Genomic DNA, 19525 nt, shown 5'->3' on the forward strand with positions numbered 1-19525 from the left:
TTATAAAAAAAAACTGTTTACCTTCTATCAATGTCACAGTTGCCACGGTTTGGCAAGAAGAGGTTTCGCCAACAATTTCGATTTGTATATCACCGAAATGCGATGATGTCACTCTGCTTATTGTGTAACTAAAAGTGCTTCCTTTATAATTAGTTTGCAGTACTCGTTGATAATTGTTGTAAATAGCCGTAACGGTTAGAGGTTCCATGAAATGTTCTGATATTGTTCCGCTAATTGTGATTGATTCTCCAGTCGTTGCAATGTAACTTGATGGAGAAAATGATATTTCTCTTGGTTCTAGATATAAGTGTTAATAGCAAAAACTTGTTTTTACCGCCAAACAGAAAAAAATGTACGTGCTACTTCGTCAAAAGCTTTTAGTGTTTGCTTATAACTTCGTTTGAGATTTTTTTGCATCAAAAAGCGGTTTATTGAAATTGATTAATATAATTTGTACCATAAGCTTCGAATTATACAATTAGTAAAGCTTTAATCTCCCAAGGTAGTGCTGCTATGCAAGGGATTCTAAGCGGGCTATTGTGCTATCCAAACGGCGATTGTTTACGGTGATTACCGTTGTTAAGGTACAACATTATTCACCAACCTTGCCTTTCACAAATGAAGTAATTTCTAGTGTTACAATTATTCGTAATCCATCCCCATCCACCATCTTCTTTAGCGAGTACAACGCACAAACCACTTCCAACATCGCCATCCTTCCATGACGTGTATCCAACTTTTGTCCAATCTTAACAAAATACCAAAGTTAAAACTATCTGATACCAGACTGCCGTATACACTTTCCGAATACAATCATGCGAAAACGTGCAAAACCTTTTTTCACGTTTGCAAAACAATGTTTTGGTTTCGTGTAAACAGGGTAATACCACCCACCAACACTAATCAAACAAAACTGCTATAAGGAACAAAAACAGTAGCAAAACACAGTAAATCTTGCGTTTAAAAAATCAGTTTACCTACCTGATGTAGATGAGATTCGACTGGTAAATACTGTTCCATCAAGCCATTGAAATGTGTTGTCATTGTTGTCGTTTCTTCTACCTCCCAACCGGGCATCTTAAACACACAAGTAACAGAAGGATAGATAAGTGACTTAGAGATCCATCTAATGGCATTATACTACATCGTACGTATACCACCAATGATTGTCTCACCTATATATATATATAGCTCAGCTACGATCACCAAACAATTTACAAAATAATATGTTTAATTTTTACTAGTGTTTTGTGGCAGTTTGAATGCATAGCCGGGTGCTTATGGCAACATTATACTTAGGCTACAACGCTTTGGTAAATCCGACAATACAGCAAACTATGATCGTACTGCAACCACTTCATAGAACAAAACTTTGATTTGTAGATTTGTACTGCCAAAAATACCATCCAGTTTTAAGCGACACTTGACCTCAACCGACTGGTTTTTAGCAAGAAGTATATGATATAATACAGGCGATTGCAAAACCATTTTTTGTACAGACCACTTTAGGCCATAAACATTTACTGCTACTGCTATTAATTTAGAAAAATGTACAGGAATGTTTGACACAATTAGACAAAGCGAGCTTAGTTTAATAACATTACACCAGCATTAAGGTTACAACCCCAACCATACAAAGCCTGAAAGTCCTATTATACGAAGCGGATATGCGCAGCATACGAAACATGCATCGGTGCTTGTGATTCAACTTTCGGCGTGCTTATAGTCGGACCTTCTGTTCGATAACGAAGACGCCAAAGAGGTTTAAAAATAGCCTCTTTGGAGTACTATCTGGAGTTTGTTTAGGGGGCAAAATTTTGTCCCGGGAGTGAAACCCATTTTGAAGATATTAATTTAATTACACCTGATACAAGCAAGTGAAGCAACGCCACATGGCAGTCAATTTTACTTACAAATATTTCCGGCCCCATACTCTTGTTGTGCTTTGTCAACAAGAAGGTTTTGTGTTTCCACGTCTTTAATGCTAGTGAGAAATCCTCTGATTTCACTGTCGCTGCATCGTGCTTCTGCACCTTCCGCCGTTTTTCGCCCGCCAGATAATAAAAATCGACGCCCCTGACACGTACCAGCTGCAACTAAAACAAATTGTTGATGCAGCAACATTCTTTAACAACTCTAAACACATACTGTTTTCGATTATAACCCATCTTTACGTTTTCAGTCCCGCGTCGATAAAAAGTGTTTAGTATCCCTACTAACCTTTTTATTGAGGTAGGCTAATAACACTGGTTAACTTTATAGGGTAAGTTACTTTACGAAATTATCAAGCTACAAAAGTACAACAAACAAAAGCAACAGGTATGCTACTTACTGGTATCGAAGACATAGATTGCACCAAACAGAGCAAACAAAATAAAAAATACACTAAAAGACCAACTCATATTGCAAACCTCACCATGCAGAACACAGTTATATTTTTGCTTCCTTGTATCAAACACCTTAGTCAATTGTGCACGCGATTAAATGCTTCATCACATGCCAAGAACGCCGGAAGGACGATGTATATCCACCTGGAGTACGTAATACCGTAATACGTAATACAAATGCTACAGGGTTGCAGTTCGCTGTGCTTGCCTTTTGACTTCTTGAACAAAATGGGTGTCCCTATAATAAGTTTTTTTTTAAATGGTTAGTTGTAATAGTTTTTTCCAGTTTAGTTAGTTGTAATGGGTTTTTGGTTAGTTATAGTTTTTTCCAACGGCCAGTTTACACCATGCGTAGTGCGCGCGTTCGAACCTGCGTAAGTTTGTTTGTTCCCATTTTTCTGTCTGGTTTCGCACAATGAGCAGCTTAAACCTGTGCAAAAACGGGTTGTGTTAATCGTTTTGTACGGTTTGTGATTTGAAAAAGTTGGTTCATTTGACAAACATTTATAATGGTACGTAATTTGCCTAAAATGTAATTATTTATCAGTAGCACATTGTTGTGATCAAGGGTTGTTTTTTGTGTGTTTGAATATATATTGTAATTAGGTCCATTTAAATAATTGATGTTTGTACATTCTACCCAGCACAGGGGACTACATGTTATAAAAAAACATAAAAGTCAGATCAGAATGCCACCAGTCAACCACAGCGTCCTAACCAATCCTTTATGAATACCAAGATACAAAATCATGTTTACTAACAAAAAATTATTTAACTTAGATTCATACGAAGCTTATTGTAACGACAAGCTTATGTGGTGATGTATATGGTCATCGACAGCTGATGTGAGCTAAAAATCACGTCCAGCATTTCATTTAGTAAATTTCGGTATGCATCGAAAATCGCAGTGTAAACGGTAGGGGTCGCAAGGTAAGGGTATAGGTTGGGCGCCACTAAGCATAGTGTAAATGAGATTTAAGTCATACCAAAAAGGTTTATACAGTAGTTGATACATTAAATCACTTCCGTTTTACACACGTCTCGGTATCGAAAATATTTTGTCTCAGTTTTCGATACCAACGTGCGCGTACCGAAGGCCAATTTACACCATAAGAATACGGGCAACTTTATGCCAATATTAGCTTCCGGCAGCATAAAATTGGAAAAAAAGTTCCACCAGTTTACGTATATCTTTTTCGCTATCACGTGGCGATTACATTTTTCGTCATGTGTGTGTGCCCCGACCATGGCAGATAAATTAGCCAATGATATACAACTAAGTACAACACTACACTTAAGTACTCGGTAATCATACTCGGTACTCGGTATCGAAGGTATATACATGTGGCCCTCGTACTCGGTATCGGTACTCGCTCCAAAACCTGGTATCGTCCCATCACTATTTTCTACCTTACCGTTTGTGCGGTTTACAATCGACGGCGATTTATAATATTTTTTGACACCTTAGCATGCGGCTTACAAAAGAAAAAATATTCCACACCTAAGAATGGTTTATTGTACAATGGCTAAAACATAGCTCTATTTTGCTGCAACAACTATTTTATTCACATAGCTTTGTGTCTTTACCAATTAAATCATAAAAATGTGACAACATTTGCATAGGCAAATTGTCACTCGTTTGCAAAAAAGATCATGTCAAGTTTTAAAACAAAAGGTAATCCTGGTAATTGCACACTTGCTGAATATTACAGTCCTATTTATTCTGCAGTAGCCACTAGCCAAACTAAATTTTACATATACATGCAACATTGAAAACTTGCAAGGGCATTGATGTCAAATGTAGTTCTGGACCAAAAATGGTCTTAAAGCCTAATTGTCTAACAACACAGTAAAGCATAGGTTGACCAACATGTAGATCTAAGTTATGTTATAGTTAGACAAGCAGGTTCAAAACTGGGGCTCTCAAACAAACCAATTTATGTACAGAAGGAGGGAAAACAAACATCCATATAATTTTATTATTTCAACTATTGGTTTAATAGCTAGTACAATATTTAATTAGATTACATGGCAACAACAATTGTCACAGCAATTGTTACATATTACTACCCCAACCAACAAAACAAATATCTAGTTTAAAACAAATACACAAGTTTAGTATTCTAGATTATGACCTACTACTCATACTCTTAATCATGTTTGATTTTACCCATGCATCCCACCTGGTTTAGGGTAATCACTTCCTTATGTTCCCAAGATTCTTTGTGTTTAATCAGAAGTTGTGACACGATAAGTGTTCACAGTGCATTTGTCTAAAACTTGTTTAATGATAATAAAATAAACTGGAATTGTCTGTGCATGAAAATTTAAAATATAAACAACTTTTTACTTTAAACGTCTTCTGTACATAACATTTTTCTCTTTATAATGCTTTTGGTTTAGAATAACAGTACTGCTACCTTGATCTGCTAGAAGAATACTAACATTGTCATTGGTTTCAGGACCTATAAGGACTCATCAGTGTAGCTGGTGACAAGAGATAGGCCATATTGGCTAGCAAAGCCAACTATGGGCACGCCAGTTTGTTGGGAATAACAGGCTATAATGCCATGCCTCACCTATTCTGTTTGATGACACAATAGGACACGAGTTAACTGGGTCACAATGGCCTAACAGACAGAAAACTTTGACAAGTCAGAAGTCGAAAGTATGCTTATTATTTCACCTAAGGAATAGACAACTTTCGCATTCAAACAGTAACAAACACTGTTGTAATAGTAAAAGAATAATAATGCAAAGTTGCAAAATAGCAGGCAAGGAAACCGTAAAAAAATATTGTTGTTTTCAGATGCCAAAAATGCCTAATGCTGAAGTGATATATATGTATATGTACATACACCTTTAAAAAACATTGCATGGCTTGCCAGAATTTTGCAGTCTGCAAAACTTGTGATTGATGTTCCCATTGTTTGCACTTACTCTCTAGTGACTTGAGGATATACATATTGTACTTAAAAACTGTATATATACCCTTTCAGTTAAACAAACAATGCTTAATTAAGGCTCATGCATGTAGGACCATAAAATATGATGCAGTAAAAAATCCATGTTAATACACAAGTTATTGCCAAACCATAATTTTTAAAGTACACTAGGTCTTTGCTCAGAAACATCCAACCCAATCCGAGACAGGCTTTCGAGCAACTTTGTCGATATTTCACAAACGATGATAATACAAAAAGCAACATATCGTTAAATGACAACTTTCTATCTCACTCTCAACAATATGTGCTAATGCAAACTCGAAGAGCATTATCAACATTTACCTTTGGTTGAGCGTTTGTTAAGGTGCTTTAGTAGTTTTGAGCATTGCTTGTTTTATATGCTCAAACTGCAATAATTTTTTGGTTTGAGTGCATTACTGCATACCGTCAACAATTCAAAAAAATTCTGCATATTGGGAAAAATGCGCACAAACTTAACCTGTTCGAAGTCACTGATCAATCTTCCCGCGGTTGGATACTTCTATTGACTGGTGGCGCTAAAGTCCAAATATTCTATAACTGGGCTGGTCCTTGTTTGAAGGAATATGCGACAGACCAGATATGCGGAAAATGCCTGCGATTGTGTGTGACTTATGTATTTTTTTGTTTTCACTAAGCTTGCATCTTGCGTTGAATATTTTACACAAACGACTTTATCATAATAAACTAACCCCAAGGTCCGACATAAGATGCTCTTTAACAAGGAGTTTTTTGAGTTGAAAACCGCATTTTTTATGAATAAACGTGACAAAAACTAACAGAATTACTTTCGATGTGTGTATATAGTTGTCCGGTAGTTGCTCAAACAGATGACATGTTGCTAATTTTTACAGTCAACTTACCACCAGAAAAAAATTGATCATATGACTAATCCCCCTCAGCCCCTTTCTGTTTTTCCCTATTGTCTATTTATCGTATCTCAGCCGGTCTTATACATGGTCTATCTAATGCGTGCTACGAATAAATTTTAAGCACACCATCATGCCTTACCACGGGTGGTCAGATTAAACATGCCAACTTGACTGGTTCCACCGAAGTAAAAGACAGAGTTGAGGCTTTGTAGTCAAGCATAACAGTTGTTACTATTACAATTTATTTACAAACGTATGTGTTTCCACTTATTAGCATGAAACAAAACATACTGAAAACGCATTTTGTAATTCGCACTTTATGCGAAGTGTATTTTCTTTAATAAAACATTATTAGAGGATAAAATATTATTAGAGGTGGTTGCGTAAGTTTAGGCTACTTTTGTACATGCCTTTCGTGTAAAAAAAAAGTGCAAACAGTAACTTTATAAAATAAACAAACAATAAGATAGACTCTTTGCGTATCAATCATTTTAATAGATGAAATAGCAATAGATCCTGATCACAGCTGTAGATTAGGAAATGCCTAAATTGTCTAGGACAGTGGTTCTTAACCTTTTTGGTGTAGTTTCCCACTAAAGTCAATCACCAACTTCGAATTCCCCCCTCTGTTATTTTTATAAACATGTTTTGTGCCCTACGTTAACAAAAAAGAATATTCTTTAAGAAAGTGAAATAATTTTCTTGAGCGCTTTGGTCTGGACCCTAAAGGTATACTGCAATCTTATTTAGTTTAAATAGTGCTTCTGTGAGAGATTAAACTTTTTGGAATACTGAAGAGACTGCTATGCTTGCATTAGTCATTTATTGCATCACAATCAACAAAGAAAAGGCTTCTATTCGCGCACAACAGCAAAGTCATTGATGGTTTCAGTCTTGTCTGTGATGTAACAAACGGCCTTTGGATTTGTATGTGTCTTAAACCTTGGTTAAATCAATCTTACATGTTGTTGCAGAAAAATGTTAGTAAAGTAACTTTCAACGGTTAATTCAAAGCCGGTTTCGACCATCGAGCCCGAGTTTGCTGTTTTCAAGCTTACATAATTTCCCTCCGAAAACATCAAATTTCCCACTAGTGGGAAATTTCCCACCGGTTAAGAACCACTGGTCTAGGAAGTATTTAGTCTTTGTACGACGCAACATAGGCATTGATAAGGGAATAGCAAGTCTTGTACTGTTCCTGAAATAAACAAAACATGAAAAAACGTTACGCAGGGAATGGAAGTAGATTCGAAACAACTACCCAAACAATAAACACTCAAAATAATCACTTAGCATGCAAATAATATTACCAAAAGTGTCAAGTATTTTAATTGGCAAAACCTTACCATTGTGACATGCATTTCAGGTAAACAGTCAGTAATATCCTTTATTGTTCTAAAGACATCAACCGTCTTTTCAGCTTTATAGCGTATTATGAGGTTCCACACAGCACAGAAAATAGTTGATCTTGAAAAACCAGATCTATGCACAAAAAACATGTAACCACATGTCTCAAAAAACTTAATGTATGTACATTCACTACCTGGTCAAAACTATCGTGTTACAAGTAGGTGCCTCAAATTGAAGAGATTCAAACCCCATCAAAGATTCAATGAATTGGTTTTTATTGGTTGGAGTATCATTGTCATCCCAAGCATCAAATTCCACCAAAGTAATGTTACACTGTCAAGAAAACAAACAATTGACCTTCGACAAGTAAATATTACACTAAAGTAATCCCGGATGAAATCCCTCGATTCTGTTTTAATAATACTTTTACAAATAGAAAGTCAAACAAACTTGACGATGGTGTATCAAATCTTCAATAGATATTTTTGTCACTTCAAAATCCCGTTGCCTAGTTCCTTTAATGAACTTCAATTTAAATCCACCAATCACGATTTCCTTGTTCATTTGGTTCGGCCATACAAGCACATTCTGCAATGTTCAAGATCAGATGTTATTGCTTTGTAATTACTGACAAACAGTTGCACAAACCATTGGTTTCCCTAGTTGGACGACAAATCCTGAGTTTTCATGCAACAAGGTACTTAAAAAGTTTTTCATTTCTTCAACAGGTGGTTCTTCTCCAATCATGAAACTATCAGCTTGATAATAAGTCTAAAGATGACATGCAATATAGATGTATTTATCTAGTTTTAGCATGTATGTCAAAATTGGTTTTATCAAAACCGAACCAAACGAATGACCACCTCGATTTTGTAAAGGAACCTTTTTCCATCTATGTCCATGTATGCGTTTTCTGTCAGGGCAGACTCAGCTAAAGCATAAAAAACAAGGTTTACTTAAACGTTTTCGGCGTATACGGCTAATGGTGTAGTTACATGACACTGTTGTGGCGTTAAGGAGTGTTACTGGTTTGGATGTTGATTGATCAAAAAACAAGTCTAGGTCAATGAACTCTTTGCGGATCTGATTTGGATTTGGAAATCTGTATTCAACAGAATTAGCAAGAAAGTGTTTCAAATAAAAAGTCACAACAGTACCTTTGCAGATGCACCCGGTCAATTTGATCGAAAGCTATTGTTTCAGCTATCAATTTGTGTAGAAACACGTATTGGCCCTGAAAAATAATCACACACACAAAACTGACTGTTGCACAACTTTAAGTATAAAAAGTACATCATTCGCATCACTCAGTAGGACAAATCATCCTACATACCAAATTTTGAAGCAATTCATCTTTCTGTTGTCGCATGTGCAGAACCGCCTTGTAAATATCAACCGAACCAGTTTCACCCAATTCCGCAATCAAATAATCGAATCCGATAAAAGTTCCAGTTCCTCTAGCTCCGGCACTGACAAAGTTTAACAATTCAAAGTTTAGAAGCCTTACAGTGCACTTTGTAACCAACATTTACACATTCGTTCAAATACCTGCAGTGAACTATAGTAGGTATTTCCATTTGCAACTTTTCTTGCAGTTGTGCTTGAGTTTCTCGTATTTCGTTAAGAAACCTAATTATGGCTGTGGTGGTCTGTTGAACTCCATCGCTGGGCCAAGCTACAAAGTGATATTGTGTGACAACGCATGGTTCCTGTATAATACATTGTGAAGCTATTTTTTTTAAGTTAATTTCTTTAGGTGTTTCTGTATCAGGATATCTTTGATCCTAAAAGCTGTATGCGTAGACACCAAAACACCAGTAATGTTTACACAGAAGGAAAAGCACAATTAAGATTAGATGCCAACATTTGCTTACAACTAAGATAAGCGAAAACAAACGACCACGTTTGAAGCGCTTCTTTATACGGAAACTATTATACACATACCATTTCATAAGTGCTGTTCGATTCTTCCACATTCATTTTTCTGATGACGTAACTGCCTTTTTTGATAACGGCATCGACGGTTATACGAAAAAACCCATAGGTTTTGTGTTCATGTGCATTCTCAGGCCAACGATGGGAACGTTTTGTCTGATAAAAAAACATTTGGCTCCAAAAAAGGGAATTCCAAAACAGTATTTACAAGTGTATGTTAAAATTACGTTTGCATCTTCGTTCACATTGCCAAGCACTACAATAATTTGAACACGTTTGTACCAAATCATTTTCAAAAACTCACCCATACTCTTGCCAAGCGGACCTTCAGTGACGATCCATTTCTCTTGTTGCTTGTAACCCTGTTTTGTGGAACCGTATGTTAAAACAGGGGGTTTTACTCGTTTACAACTACATTAACCAACCTTCACGTAATGGGCATCAATAGATTGGTTTAAACTTTCTTCCAAAACACGAAGATTTCCTGTGTTGCGTCCATCTGCACAAAACGAAAAATATCATTTTTCATACTTTATAAGTTTGGCTCACTCGCAAAAGCACTATATTGAACTTTGTTTTTGAGAACTTTGGTTTGCTGGTGCTAACACATTTGTTTCCAACTTACGTGGTATAATATTCTCGTATTGGATACGACTCGAGTTGTCATGTGGTGTTGGGGTTTCATAAAACCCCAACTTGTTTGTGGATGTTTTCTTGATTATCTGCAAAAATACAGAAGGTTTTCAAGAAATTAAATGAAAAAAACGAAATTACATTGTGCTATTTAAACGAAAAGTATGAAAGACTCGATATATTTGAATGAACTTATTTAGACATCTAATACAGTTTGTAACTGCGTTTTGAAAAAAAAAAAAATCCGTTTGACATACTTCAAACTGTGTTCTTAAGGTACAGTGGCCGTTTTTCATGCTGTCAACGTAAAAATCCACAAGACGAGATTTAACAATTTCGGTGTTGCTTTCCAAACAAATATGTAAATTTTATGATTAAAAAAATATTTTACCACCATCCATTTCAAACTCAGTATACCTGTTTTTAAACTACTTAACCGTTTAGCAGAGTTTGATTCTGTGAGTTCAATGGATTTTCTTCTTGAAAACCATTGTTGTATTCGCTTTCTTTAAAAAAACAAATGTTTTGATGCCAAGCAAAATGTTTTGTTTTTCATGTATCACAAAAACAAAAATATAATGTAACTATAAAGATAGAAACTGTCACCTGTAAACGGCAAGCAGAGCAAATACAATAATAAGAAGAAATGCAGACATAGGAACAGAAATTGCAGCCACGGGTAATGCAACGGAGGCTGTAAAACAATGCATTTACAATAAAACTTAACACGAACAAAGTATAACAAAAACAATTCGTTACAATTATTACAGAAAGTGATTCTAACAATTTTTGCCAGGTGCAAGAACGTGAGACAAGAACGTGAGGGCCAATTAGAATGAAAACAAACAAAAACTGTTGAAATTGAAAACTCTTTACATCGCTGCACCGTTAAGCTAACATTTATCGAACCAAAACACAAAAATCGTACCTTCGGCTAAATGTGCCTTGCACTCTCCCGTAACTTCAAACACAGTGTTAGTGCAAAATTTTGTGATTGGTTGAAGCGTGGCAATAACTTGTTGGTTTGCACCAATTATCACGCTGTGTTTCAGTGACCGATTCGGAAATAAACTTACTTCGGTCCAGTTGTCTTGATCAGAAATATTTTTAATCTCCGCTATTTTATAACGCAGCTAAAAATTATTGAAATTAATTAAAGGTCGATTCCACAAAATAACATACATCAAATGTGAAAAATTATTTACCTTGAGCTCAGTAATATGAGTTGAGGTATTGAAAGGAATATCAATCTCAATTTCGCAAACTCCCGCCACCACTGACATGTGACCGCTGACGTCACGAAACACGCTTGACGTCACTGCGGTGGAAACGTCAAATATCCACACTTTAGGAAACAAGCTTACCTAAAACGGTACACAAATCGGAAACAAGTAATTTATTTTTCTTAACTTTTTTTTTTCAGGTTTTTATTATAAAGGTTAATCGTGACTTTTCAAAGTGTTAGATGACCTTTTTCTTTTTCAAGGTGGTAGATACACTTTCTAATTTAATGATAACTGCAAAAACTGAAGCTCACTCACAGTCATCTTAAAAATTCACGACTAACCTTCAAATTCAAACAAATAAATTAAAACATGGCAAAAAAATTGTTTAACTGTACTCACTGTCGAACTTAGAATATAGTACACGGGTTTGGCTTTGGAGCACAATATAAACCCGGAACAGACAACACAACTACAGCGGCCGGTTCACACGCTGCGTGATTGGTGGAGCTGCGCGAGCCGCAGCACCCAGTCGCCTATTTCGCCCGGCATGTAGCTTTTCCAAGTGCGCATGCGCACAAGTGCAAAACGTCATGAAACGTCACGATTCGTCATGAAACTGGAGCTGCAGTTCTACCATAGATAACATATTAATGCCATAATTTTTTTTTCAAATGAAAAAAATGCCGATCAAGGCGGAAATTATACTTATAAAAATTATACTTAGGAATAAAAAAATAAGTATCAAGAAAGTTATCTGTATTGTTGTGGCAGGAATATTAGGTGAAAATATCTAGGGGGTGCTGCAGCTCCGCAGCACCCTAGCACGAGCCGCCCCTGGTTACCTGTACCAATTGACTTCGGGTTTTGAAAATCCAAACGAAGTGCAGTCAACTCTCACTTCAACACCATAGTCTGCTGTAAAGTTACTTCTGGAGACAGTTACAGCAGCCGGTACTAAGAAAAAATCATGTTACACATTTTTTTATTTCAGTACCCACCAAATCTGAAGGCAAATGTAGTAATAAATGTGTGGTAAACCCGTGGCGAAACATCATTTAAACCAGTGGTTTGCCATTTTTACTCGCGCGGCCTTTTGATAAGGATCACAAAAGATAATGTTTATCATAACAAAATGAAAACATCTGATAGCAATAAATAGTTAAACCATATGATTAAAACATGTTTTGTGTTTTATTATGACCTTTACAATACAATATAAATGCTTTATTACGTCACCATGTATATAATAGACAATTCAATGCAAGCACTGCGCCTCGTGGGCAAACGAAGTTCGAAACATTCAAAGGCTAGTAGGTAAAGGTCTCAGCGTGCTGTGACAAAATATTTTATGTATGAAAAACCGAACGAACGGACCAACAAGTTTTCAATGTAAGAGATTATTCTAGTGATTATTAAATAAATACAAAAAATTGTGAATAGGTTTGGAAAGTTACATTTGGTTGCTAAAATGGGTAGAGGAGTGAAAAACGTTGAAAACCACAGATTTGAACTTACTGTTAGCTGTAAACGATTCCGTTTTAGTGCTTCCGACACCGTTAGTTGTTGTACATAGGTAAACATCAGATTGTGAAACATCCGTGATGGTTATATATAGTCTGGCACGTTTCATGAAGAACGAGTTTGCTACTGTGGCTTGGTAAACAGACAAAGATGTGTTCGTGGGCAACGCTACTCCATTTCTAAACACACGGTTTAAAGCGAATAAAGAACCAAGCCCAACAAACGTATTGCATTTGTATACTTTTTCCATGTAACACTGGGAGATGGATATCCAAAAGAAAAACAATCAACCAAACGATGATGAGCAGAACTGACACTGATTGCAGATTCGATGGTTATGTTTGAAGAAACTAAACATAACAAGTTAAACATTTTATTACAAGTTGATATTAAGTGACTTGAGTCTAAGTAGAGAGGTGGCTTGAGTCTAAGTATTTAATATTGACCTGTTGTACAGAAGACATGTCATTCAATTTGGGCCTTGCTTGAAATGGTATCAAACGGGATTTTACGATGTTTTTCGCATTCAATTCCAACTGAGGAAATGGCACCAATATTTACGTCTCAAATAATTGATACCTTTAACTCTGAGGTTCTTTGTTTTCATTCCACCACCGTTCCAGTTTGTAGCTTCACAAACGTAGTTTCCTGCTTCAGTCGCGTCTCTCAAGGTAAAATATAACACAGATCGACCTGTGTATGTGTTCGGTTGACTGGTGGTTTGATAAATGTTCCTTGGCGTTGAAAATGTCACTACCATTCCATTCCTGGTCAAAAATGAAGGCAGAGATTTGCATTAAACATGTTATTTACATAAGAACTCTGTGTTGTACTCCATACTGTGCTATTATCTCGCTTTTTTCGATTGAATGTGTAAGGCTTGCTGTAGAAATAAAAAATACAAAGAATATCGATCATTTGCAACAATGTCATACATTACCTGTTATCCCCAAATTGACCGTTCCAGTAGTTATGCAGTTTGAGTTTCCGAAAATTTCAATTCGTAAGTTACCAACATGCGACTCTGTGACACTGCTTATTGTGTGACTAAAACTGGTTCCGTTGTAATGAGTTAAGAGCGTCACTCGTTGATGGTTGTTGTAAATTGCTGTGACGGTGAGAGGTTCTGTGTAAAGTCCTGATATTGTTCCCTTGTGGTGATTGATCCGCCATACAACACTGAGTAGCTTGGTTGGGAAAATAAGACGATTCTTGGTTCTGTACAAATACAGTTCACGAACCACTGATAGTGTCGAAAATATGAAAATGGATAAACACTTAGTTTATAATTGCGACAGAAAAACAAAACTTTTAAGCTAAGTCACTGTCACTCTTACCACTGGTACAATCTTAAAATACTATTAACACGTACTTTCCTTCTTTAGCATACTCTCACTTTAAAAATCCTTTATTTTTGCACAGAGTTAATTGCGCGGAGACAAACAAACAGAAATTTCCTAATTACGCATAACGTTTTGGATTAAATTACGAACGTTTAAAAAACGTTAGTATAGTTTACAGTTAAACATGAAATCATAAGTTATAAATCTTTTGGTTTTTGCATTACATTATAGCAAACCTTTGATCTTGCAAATGTAGTAATTGTTCGCGTCACAGCTACCAGTACCCCATCCCCATACATTTGATTCTCGTATGAGTCGAACACACAGACCACTCCCTATAATTCCGTTGAACCATGCTCCGTATCCAACGCTTGTCCAGCGATCTGCATTAAAATTATGCTATTTATGGCAGCAACACACAAGTTGTTTCAGCTTGGGGCCTTGTAATGTCATACTTCATGACGCTTTTTGTCTCTTAAGGAGAACAAATTTATATCCCGCAGTCTTTATTAACACTCAGCATAACTGTAGCAAGGACAAAGCGACGTTTTAAAAAGTACAATATTGAAATTTATCACCCACGCCAACATGTGGTAAAAAGTACACTGGGAAGTTTCTATTCCACTTCAGTTGCTGTACATACAAAACCAAATTCTACACCCTAATTAATCAGAGTTTAAGTGCCGCACTGCTCGTGATTAAATTTTGTGATAGTGAAGTTTAACCACAAAAGTTAACCACATTCTATTTGAATAAGGTAAGCATCAGCGCTGCTGGGCTGCCTGGTTCGGTAGAATCGCTGCACGAGATTTTGATAGCTTGCATGTTTGTTTAATCTTTTTTTGCCTTTTTGTTTTGCACGTATCCTAACCGGCAGGAGGGTGGTAAACAGTTAGTTTAGTGTTGTTTTTGTTCAGTTTTGTGCAGTTTAGTGCGCATCAGGCGTATTTGTATTGTGTGCATAGGCACCACCAAGTGTTTTTTTTGTGTACTTTATTTTTTTTCTTTACCGCTCTTTACTGACAAATATAAAATAGGCCGCGAAATCCCCTTTTGGTAAACTCTTTCTCTGGTAACAACTTTGTAGTAGATAGTAGTTTAACTTTCCTCTTAAAGGCTCACTCCCCCACGTGGTAATAACTCGTTCTGGTAACCTTAACCGGGTAGTAGATAGTGTGTAGTATTTTGTTTAACTGCCTCTAAGGCTTTTTTTTTTTTTTTTTTTCACGGGGTTCGAACCCAGGAACCTCCCGGGGACGAATCCCGATCAGGGTTTTCTATGTCTGTATATGGGGCAGGCGCGCCAGACCATTCGGTCAAGTTCCTGCCCTCTAAGGCTTTGTTGCGTGGTATAGATTCTTTACTGCCCTTTTTCGCCCTCTTGCGCTCTGCCGTCCTTCTCCACTTCAAATTGAAGTGGTGCGGAGGGTATAGCGTACGAGAGGTCTTCTCACTCTGAGGAAAAGCCCCTGGCCACCCTCCCCGGCTTAATTGCCTGCGAGGTGCCCCTTGGGTTTTCCCCTTTTGCCAATTAGCCCTTTCCGCTTGTCCCGTAATCGGCTAATTGTTTGATTAGTCGTAACCGACTTTCAAGGCTAGTCCACGCTAGTCTTTGCTTTGCTTTTGCCGCCCTTGGCACACCCCACAAACACTAATATACTCCATATACCTCTCACAACATTATCATAAAATCCGAGTCAACTTGAACTATATATACAATAAAATGGCTAATACTAACCTTGTCATTGATGAATATTATGAAGAATATAGATCACTCCTACTACACGCCACCAACCTAGAAGACACTGAAATTGGGAAACTGCTTAGACTTTTCTCCACTAAAGGGCCCTTGACTGATTTCAAATCTTACATTAAAGGCGCTCGATGTATAAACAAACAAAAATCAATTTTTAAAATTACAGTCAACGAAGAACATGTTGTGTATTTAAGAGGTTTACACAAATTGCTAGAAGATGGTATTCTCATTCAAGATAATGAAACCCTGCACCGCTTAACCTCCGAACTACCGCACAAACCTTTGACAAGAATAACACTGTACCCGGTTCCTTTAGAACTCGGAAAAAAACACTGGATCGAGGTGACAGAAAAACTACAATGGGGAAAATACTATAAGCACAATTTCTTGACCTACAAAGCACACCCCGAAATTTGCAATGGGTACATGAACCTCTTCTTAGAAGACCCTCAACTCAAGAACATTAAACCCAATATCAAAATTTTCGGTCATGACATGCAGACAGTTAAACCTGGAGAGTCCTTTGGGCCCTCCTGTAAAATCTGCAAGGAAAGGGGACACTGGGCTTCTCAGTGTCCAAGCAAACAAAAGTGCTACAGGTGCAATCAGCCCGACCATCGTGCCGTAGATTGCCCTCGTACTCCTCTACGCAACAGTGAGGTCTCACAAACAAACAAATCTTTATCGAAAGAGCAATCTTCTACAGTGGAACAAGTTGACATTTCTGAAACGCCACTAGGAAAAACAATAACAGAAAACCCAAAAGCATCTAGCAATTCGCCACAAAAACAAAGTGCTCCCCAAAAAACTGATGATACTGTCAAACTAGGTCCCAAGAAAGCTTCGACAACCAAACATTCTCTTGATGCATCTTACTCAAAAAAGCTCTTTCCACCTGCCTGTCTCGTTTACAAGACCCCTAAGACTCCTACTGACTCTTCTATTCACAAATACAAAGTCCACTCTCAAAAATGCGATGAAAGTGACAGAAGATCACCTCACTTTCCCCATTTTTACACTGAGCACCAAAGAAATTTACTAGTCGACTCAGATGTAGCAGACGAAGAAGAAAAAGAAGAAGATGATGGGAATACACCAACAAGCAAGAGAAGAAACATAAACATACACTCAATTTAACTGAACTATAACACAGGCAAACTTATACTCTCTAATGTACAAGCTGACTCGGAACTTTTTCTGATATTTACAAACACATATCCCCGAACCCTATCTTACTCTAACCTTGCAAACCCTTTAACCACACATTACTATAACACATATACGAAACTTAACCAACACCTTTTAGATATAAACCCTTGATCTTTTAACTTCCCGATGTAATGAAATCCAAACCTAACCTACCCAGACCCTTTAATTTTTTTTTAAACTAATGAGCTACGCTACCCTTCTATACACACAAACCCCCCCCCCCCCAAAAAAAAAAAAAAACGAGATATCTATACCTTAAGAAAACCTGTATGCTGTAATCTTATTGACAACGACTAACATATCAAGTGAAAACCTAACTCGCCCTCCTACCAACAACGGGTATTAGTTTTAAGTACTGCTTAGTGAATAGTCTTAATTACATGTTTGTTTTTCACCTTTTACTTTGTTAAACACAAAACCCCTTCTTCTTTGCGCAAGCTACTTGTCTCCTGTAGGGATTACCCCCTATTCGTTTTCTGGTTTAAGTAGTTTTAATTTGTTCTTTTGTTTACACTTTTTTTCTCCTCGCCTTTTGCGCCATCGCATAGGAAGGAGACGACACGAACAAGACCGGCTGGTCGTCACTTGTTGAGGCGAGGTGGGGCCTCTACATAGAAAAAAAAAAAAGTTTAGTAACTGTTTTATAGGAAAGCTACTATCCGAAATGTTGGAAATGTAGTTACTAGCTACAGTGTGAACTATATGACGCATTGGAATGGTTAGTGGGGTTGTTAACAGCAAGTTGCGCGTCTTACCCAGATCATATGTACAAACAAATAAACACTCATTGTCATGCAAATGTACCACGGTTGATGCTTTCTGCTCTAGATCAAGGTATTTGCGCATGTAATCAACTGTATGTCTGCGAAAAAAACGTTTAACACACAAGCACTAATTTGTCAACCGATTGCACTCCGAGTACCAAGTAGAACAGTACAAGTTACGTGTAAGTACATCATTACCTTCTCCTAATAGTTGTTTTGCAAACACAGTTCCATCCAACCATTTAAACGAGAAACCACTCGAGTCTCTTTTACTTCCCAAATACATATCGACAAGAAACGGGTTAAAGTATTACTAAAGAAACTTTGCATTTTCTTTTCCGTAAAATAACTACATTTTTCAAGGACACCAATCACACCAAGAATTGTCTTTTCAACCGAACACTTACAAACATTTCCGCTTGACCATTTCGCTTTTGCTTGATACATTTTGTGTTTCTGCATCTTTGATGATAGCAAGTCGTCCACCATCATTCATACAAGCTGTGTTTGCTTCATCCCAATTTAGTTGATTTGTAGACAACACATAAAAACGTCCTTTGCATTCTGCAGCTGACGTTTCTGCAAACAAACAACACTTTCGCAACAGTCTTGGACGAAACGAACTTCTGACATTGTTTAACTGCAAACACCTTTAACCGCCAACAAAGAGAATATTTTAGATTTTTTTAGAAGACCATTGGGTTTGTGCCCCCTTGGTTTTACAGCTGTCTGACTCAGTTAAGTTCGTTTAATTGCTGTGCAATGACGTTTGTTATTTAGTTACACGTACAGTGTCTGATAAGCGTACTAATTTACTTGACAAACGTGCTGCTGTTATAAAGAATACATCACAAAAACGTTAGTAGACTTACGAAAAGCATTTTTACACAGGGTTGAATAAAATATCACCAAAAATGTTACAAGTCGAGATAAAATCTCCATGCCTCGGCTTTACTCATCAGTTCTCCATACTATTGTAAATATCTGAGCTAACCTACATGTAATTAAGTCAGCCTTTCATCAGCTACAGGTAGTTGTAAAGTAGGCGTTATGTTATTGGGGCAATATTTATTATACCAAATGATGTCAGTTGGAAAACCCACGCTTCCTTAGTCGAGTATTTTTAGTAACTGTTCGCAACGTCACCCAACTAAACAAACGAACAAAAACAAATCTTTCAAATTAATATGCAATACAAATAAAAGTAAAACAGCATTTAGATCTAGTGAGCATAACGGTGACTTTACACCAGTAGGGCAAACCAACAGCATAATGTACATTTCAGTGGGGAAGGTGCATAGGCCTTAAAATCCGGCGATGTTGGGATACAAGTCCTATTTTACATAGTTAAAGCAAACGACATTTCTGCTTTACGCGGTTGATTTAAAACAAGGGTTAGATAAATTCACTAAATAAAACCTAGGAAGGACCTATATGCGGTTTGGAGGTAATGTGATACTTTTGTCACCCAACGAAGCAATTCTTTCTTATAGACGTCAGCAGCTACTATTCAAACGTAGACGACCAGGACGAGTACGGCACTGA

The 19525-nt window shown here is 37.0% G+C and overlaps 5 protein-coding genes across 6 annotated transcripts in view; 1 reads left to right on the forward strand and 4 right to left on the reverse strand.

Moving 5' to 3' along the window:
- The window catches only part of LOC145237470 (uncharacterized), a 30720-nt gene extending 28241 nt beyond the window's left edge, over positions 1–2479 (reverse strand). The window contains exons 1-5 of the mRNA XM_080100343.1: positions 2417–2479; positions 1914–2096; positions 982–1077; positions 605–748; positions 22–297 (exon numbers count right to left, since the gene is read on the reverse strand). Of these exons, the coding sequence (XP_079956469.1) occupies positions 22–208 (187 nt within the window). The 5' untranslated portion in view covers positions 209–297; positions 605–748; positions 982–1077; positions 1914–2096; positions 2417–2479. The remainder of the gene's footprint in view (positions 1–21; positions 298–604; positions 749–981; positions 1078–1913; positions 2097–2416) is intronic.
- On the reverse strand, positions 597–2124 carry LOC145237713 (snaclec 3-like). The gene is made up of 3 exons (XM_080100677.1): positions 1914–2124; positions 982–1077; positions 597–748 (listed from the first exon to the last, which is right to left on the reverse strand). Exons 1-3 carry the CDS (start codon positions 2122–2124, stop codon positions 597–599), a joined length of 459 nt encoding a protein of 152 aa, XP_079956803.1.
- Positions 2480–6505: 4026 nt separating the features above from the next.
- LOC145237471 (receptor-type tyrosine-protein phosphatase alpha-like) lies at positions 6506–10536 on the reverse strand. The gene is made up of 15 exons (XM_080100344.1): positions 10419–10536; positions 10154–10250; positions 9954–10027; positions 9756–9890; positions 9538–9684; positions 9142–9302; positions 8927–9062; positions 8751–8827; positions 8589–8695; positions 8457–8524; positions 8242–8364; positions 8044–8181; positions 7787–7926; positions 7590–7725; positions 6506–7441 (listed from the first exon to the last, which is right to left on the reverse strand). The coding sequence occupies exons 1-15, from the start codon at positions 10455–10457 to the stop codon at positions 7382–7384; spliced, it is 1638 nt and encodes a 545-aa protein (XP_079956470.1). The 5' UTR covers positions 10458–10536; the 3' UTR covers positions 6506–7381.
- A 908-nt stretch (positions 10537–11444) lies between these two features.
- LOC145237473 (brother of CDO-like) lies at positions 11445–16187 on the reverse strand. 2 transcript variants are annotated; one of them, XR_013861998.1, is made up of 9 exons: positions 15990–16187; positions 14488–14634; positions 13849–14126; positions 13488–13675; positions 13150–13258; positions 12903–13087; positions 12230–12341; positions 11787–12017; positions 11445–11525 (listed from the first exon to the last, which is right to left on the reverse strand). XR_013861998.1 is itself a non-coding variant. In XM_080100347.1 (8 exons), the coding sequence occupies exons 4-8, from the start codon at positions 13666–13668 to the stop codon at positions 11996–11998; spliced, it is 609 nt and encodes a 202-aa protein (XP_079956473.1). In that variant the 5' UTR covers positions 13669–13675; positions 13849–14126; positions 14488–14634; positions 15990–16187; the 3' UTR covers positions 11709–11995. The 2 variants fall into 2 exon arrangements, 1 of the variants encoding a protein (XP_079956473.1); XM_080100347.1 differs by lacking the exon at positions 11445–11525 and having other exon boundaries at positions 11709–12017.
- On the forward strand, positions 15975–17144 carry LOC145237714 (uncharacterized). The gene has a single exon (XM_080100678.1). It carries the CDS (start codon positions 15975–15977, stop codon positions 17142–17144), a length of 1170 nt encoding a protein of 389 aa, XP_079956804.1.
- Positions 17145–19525: the final 2381 nt, after the last annotated feature.

The sequence above is a fragment of the Phallusia mammillata genome, chromosome 7, assembly GCF_965637545.1.
Source record: "Phallusia mammillata chromosome 7, kaPhaMamm4.hap1.1, whole genome shotgun sequence".
NCBI classification, from domain to species: Eukaryota; Metazoa; Chordata; class Ascidiacea; order Phlebobranchia; family Ascidiidae; genus Phallusia; species Phallusia mammillata.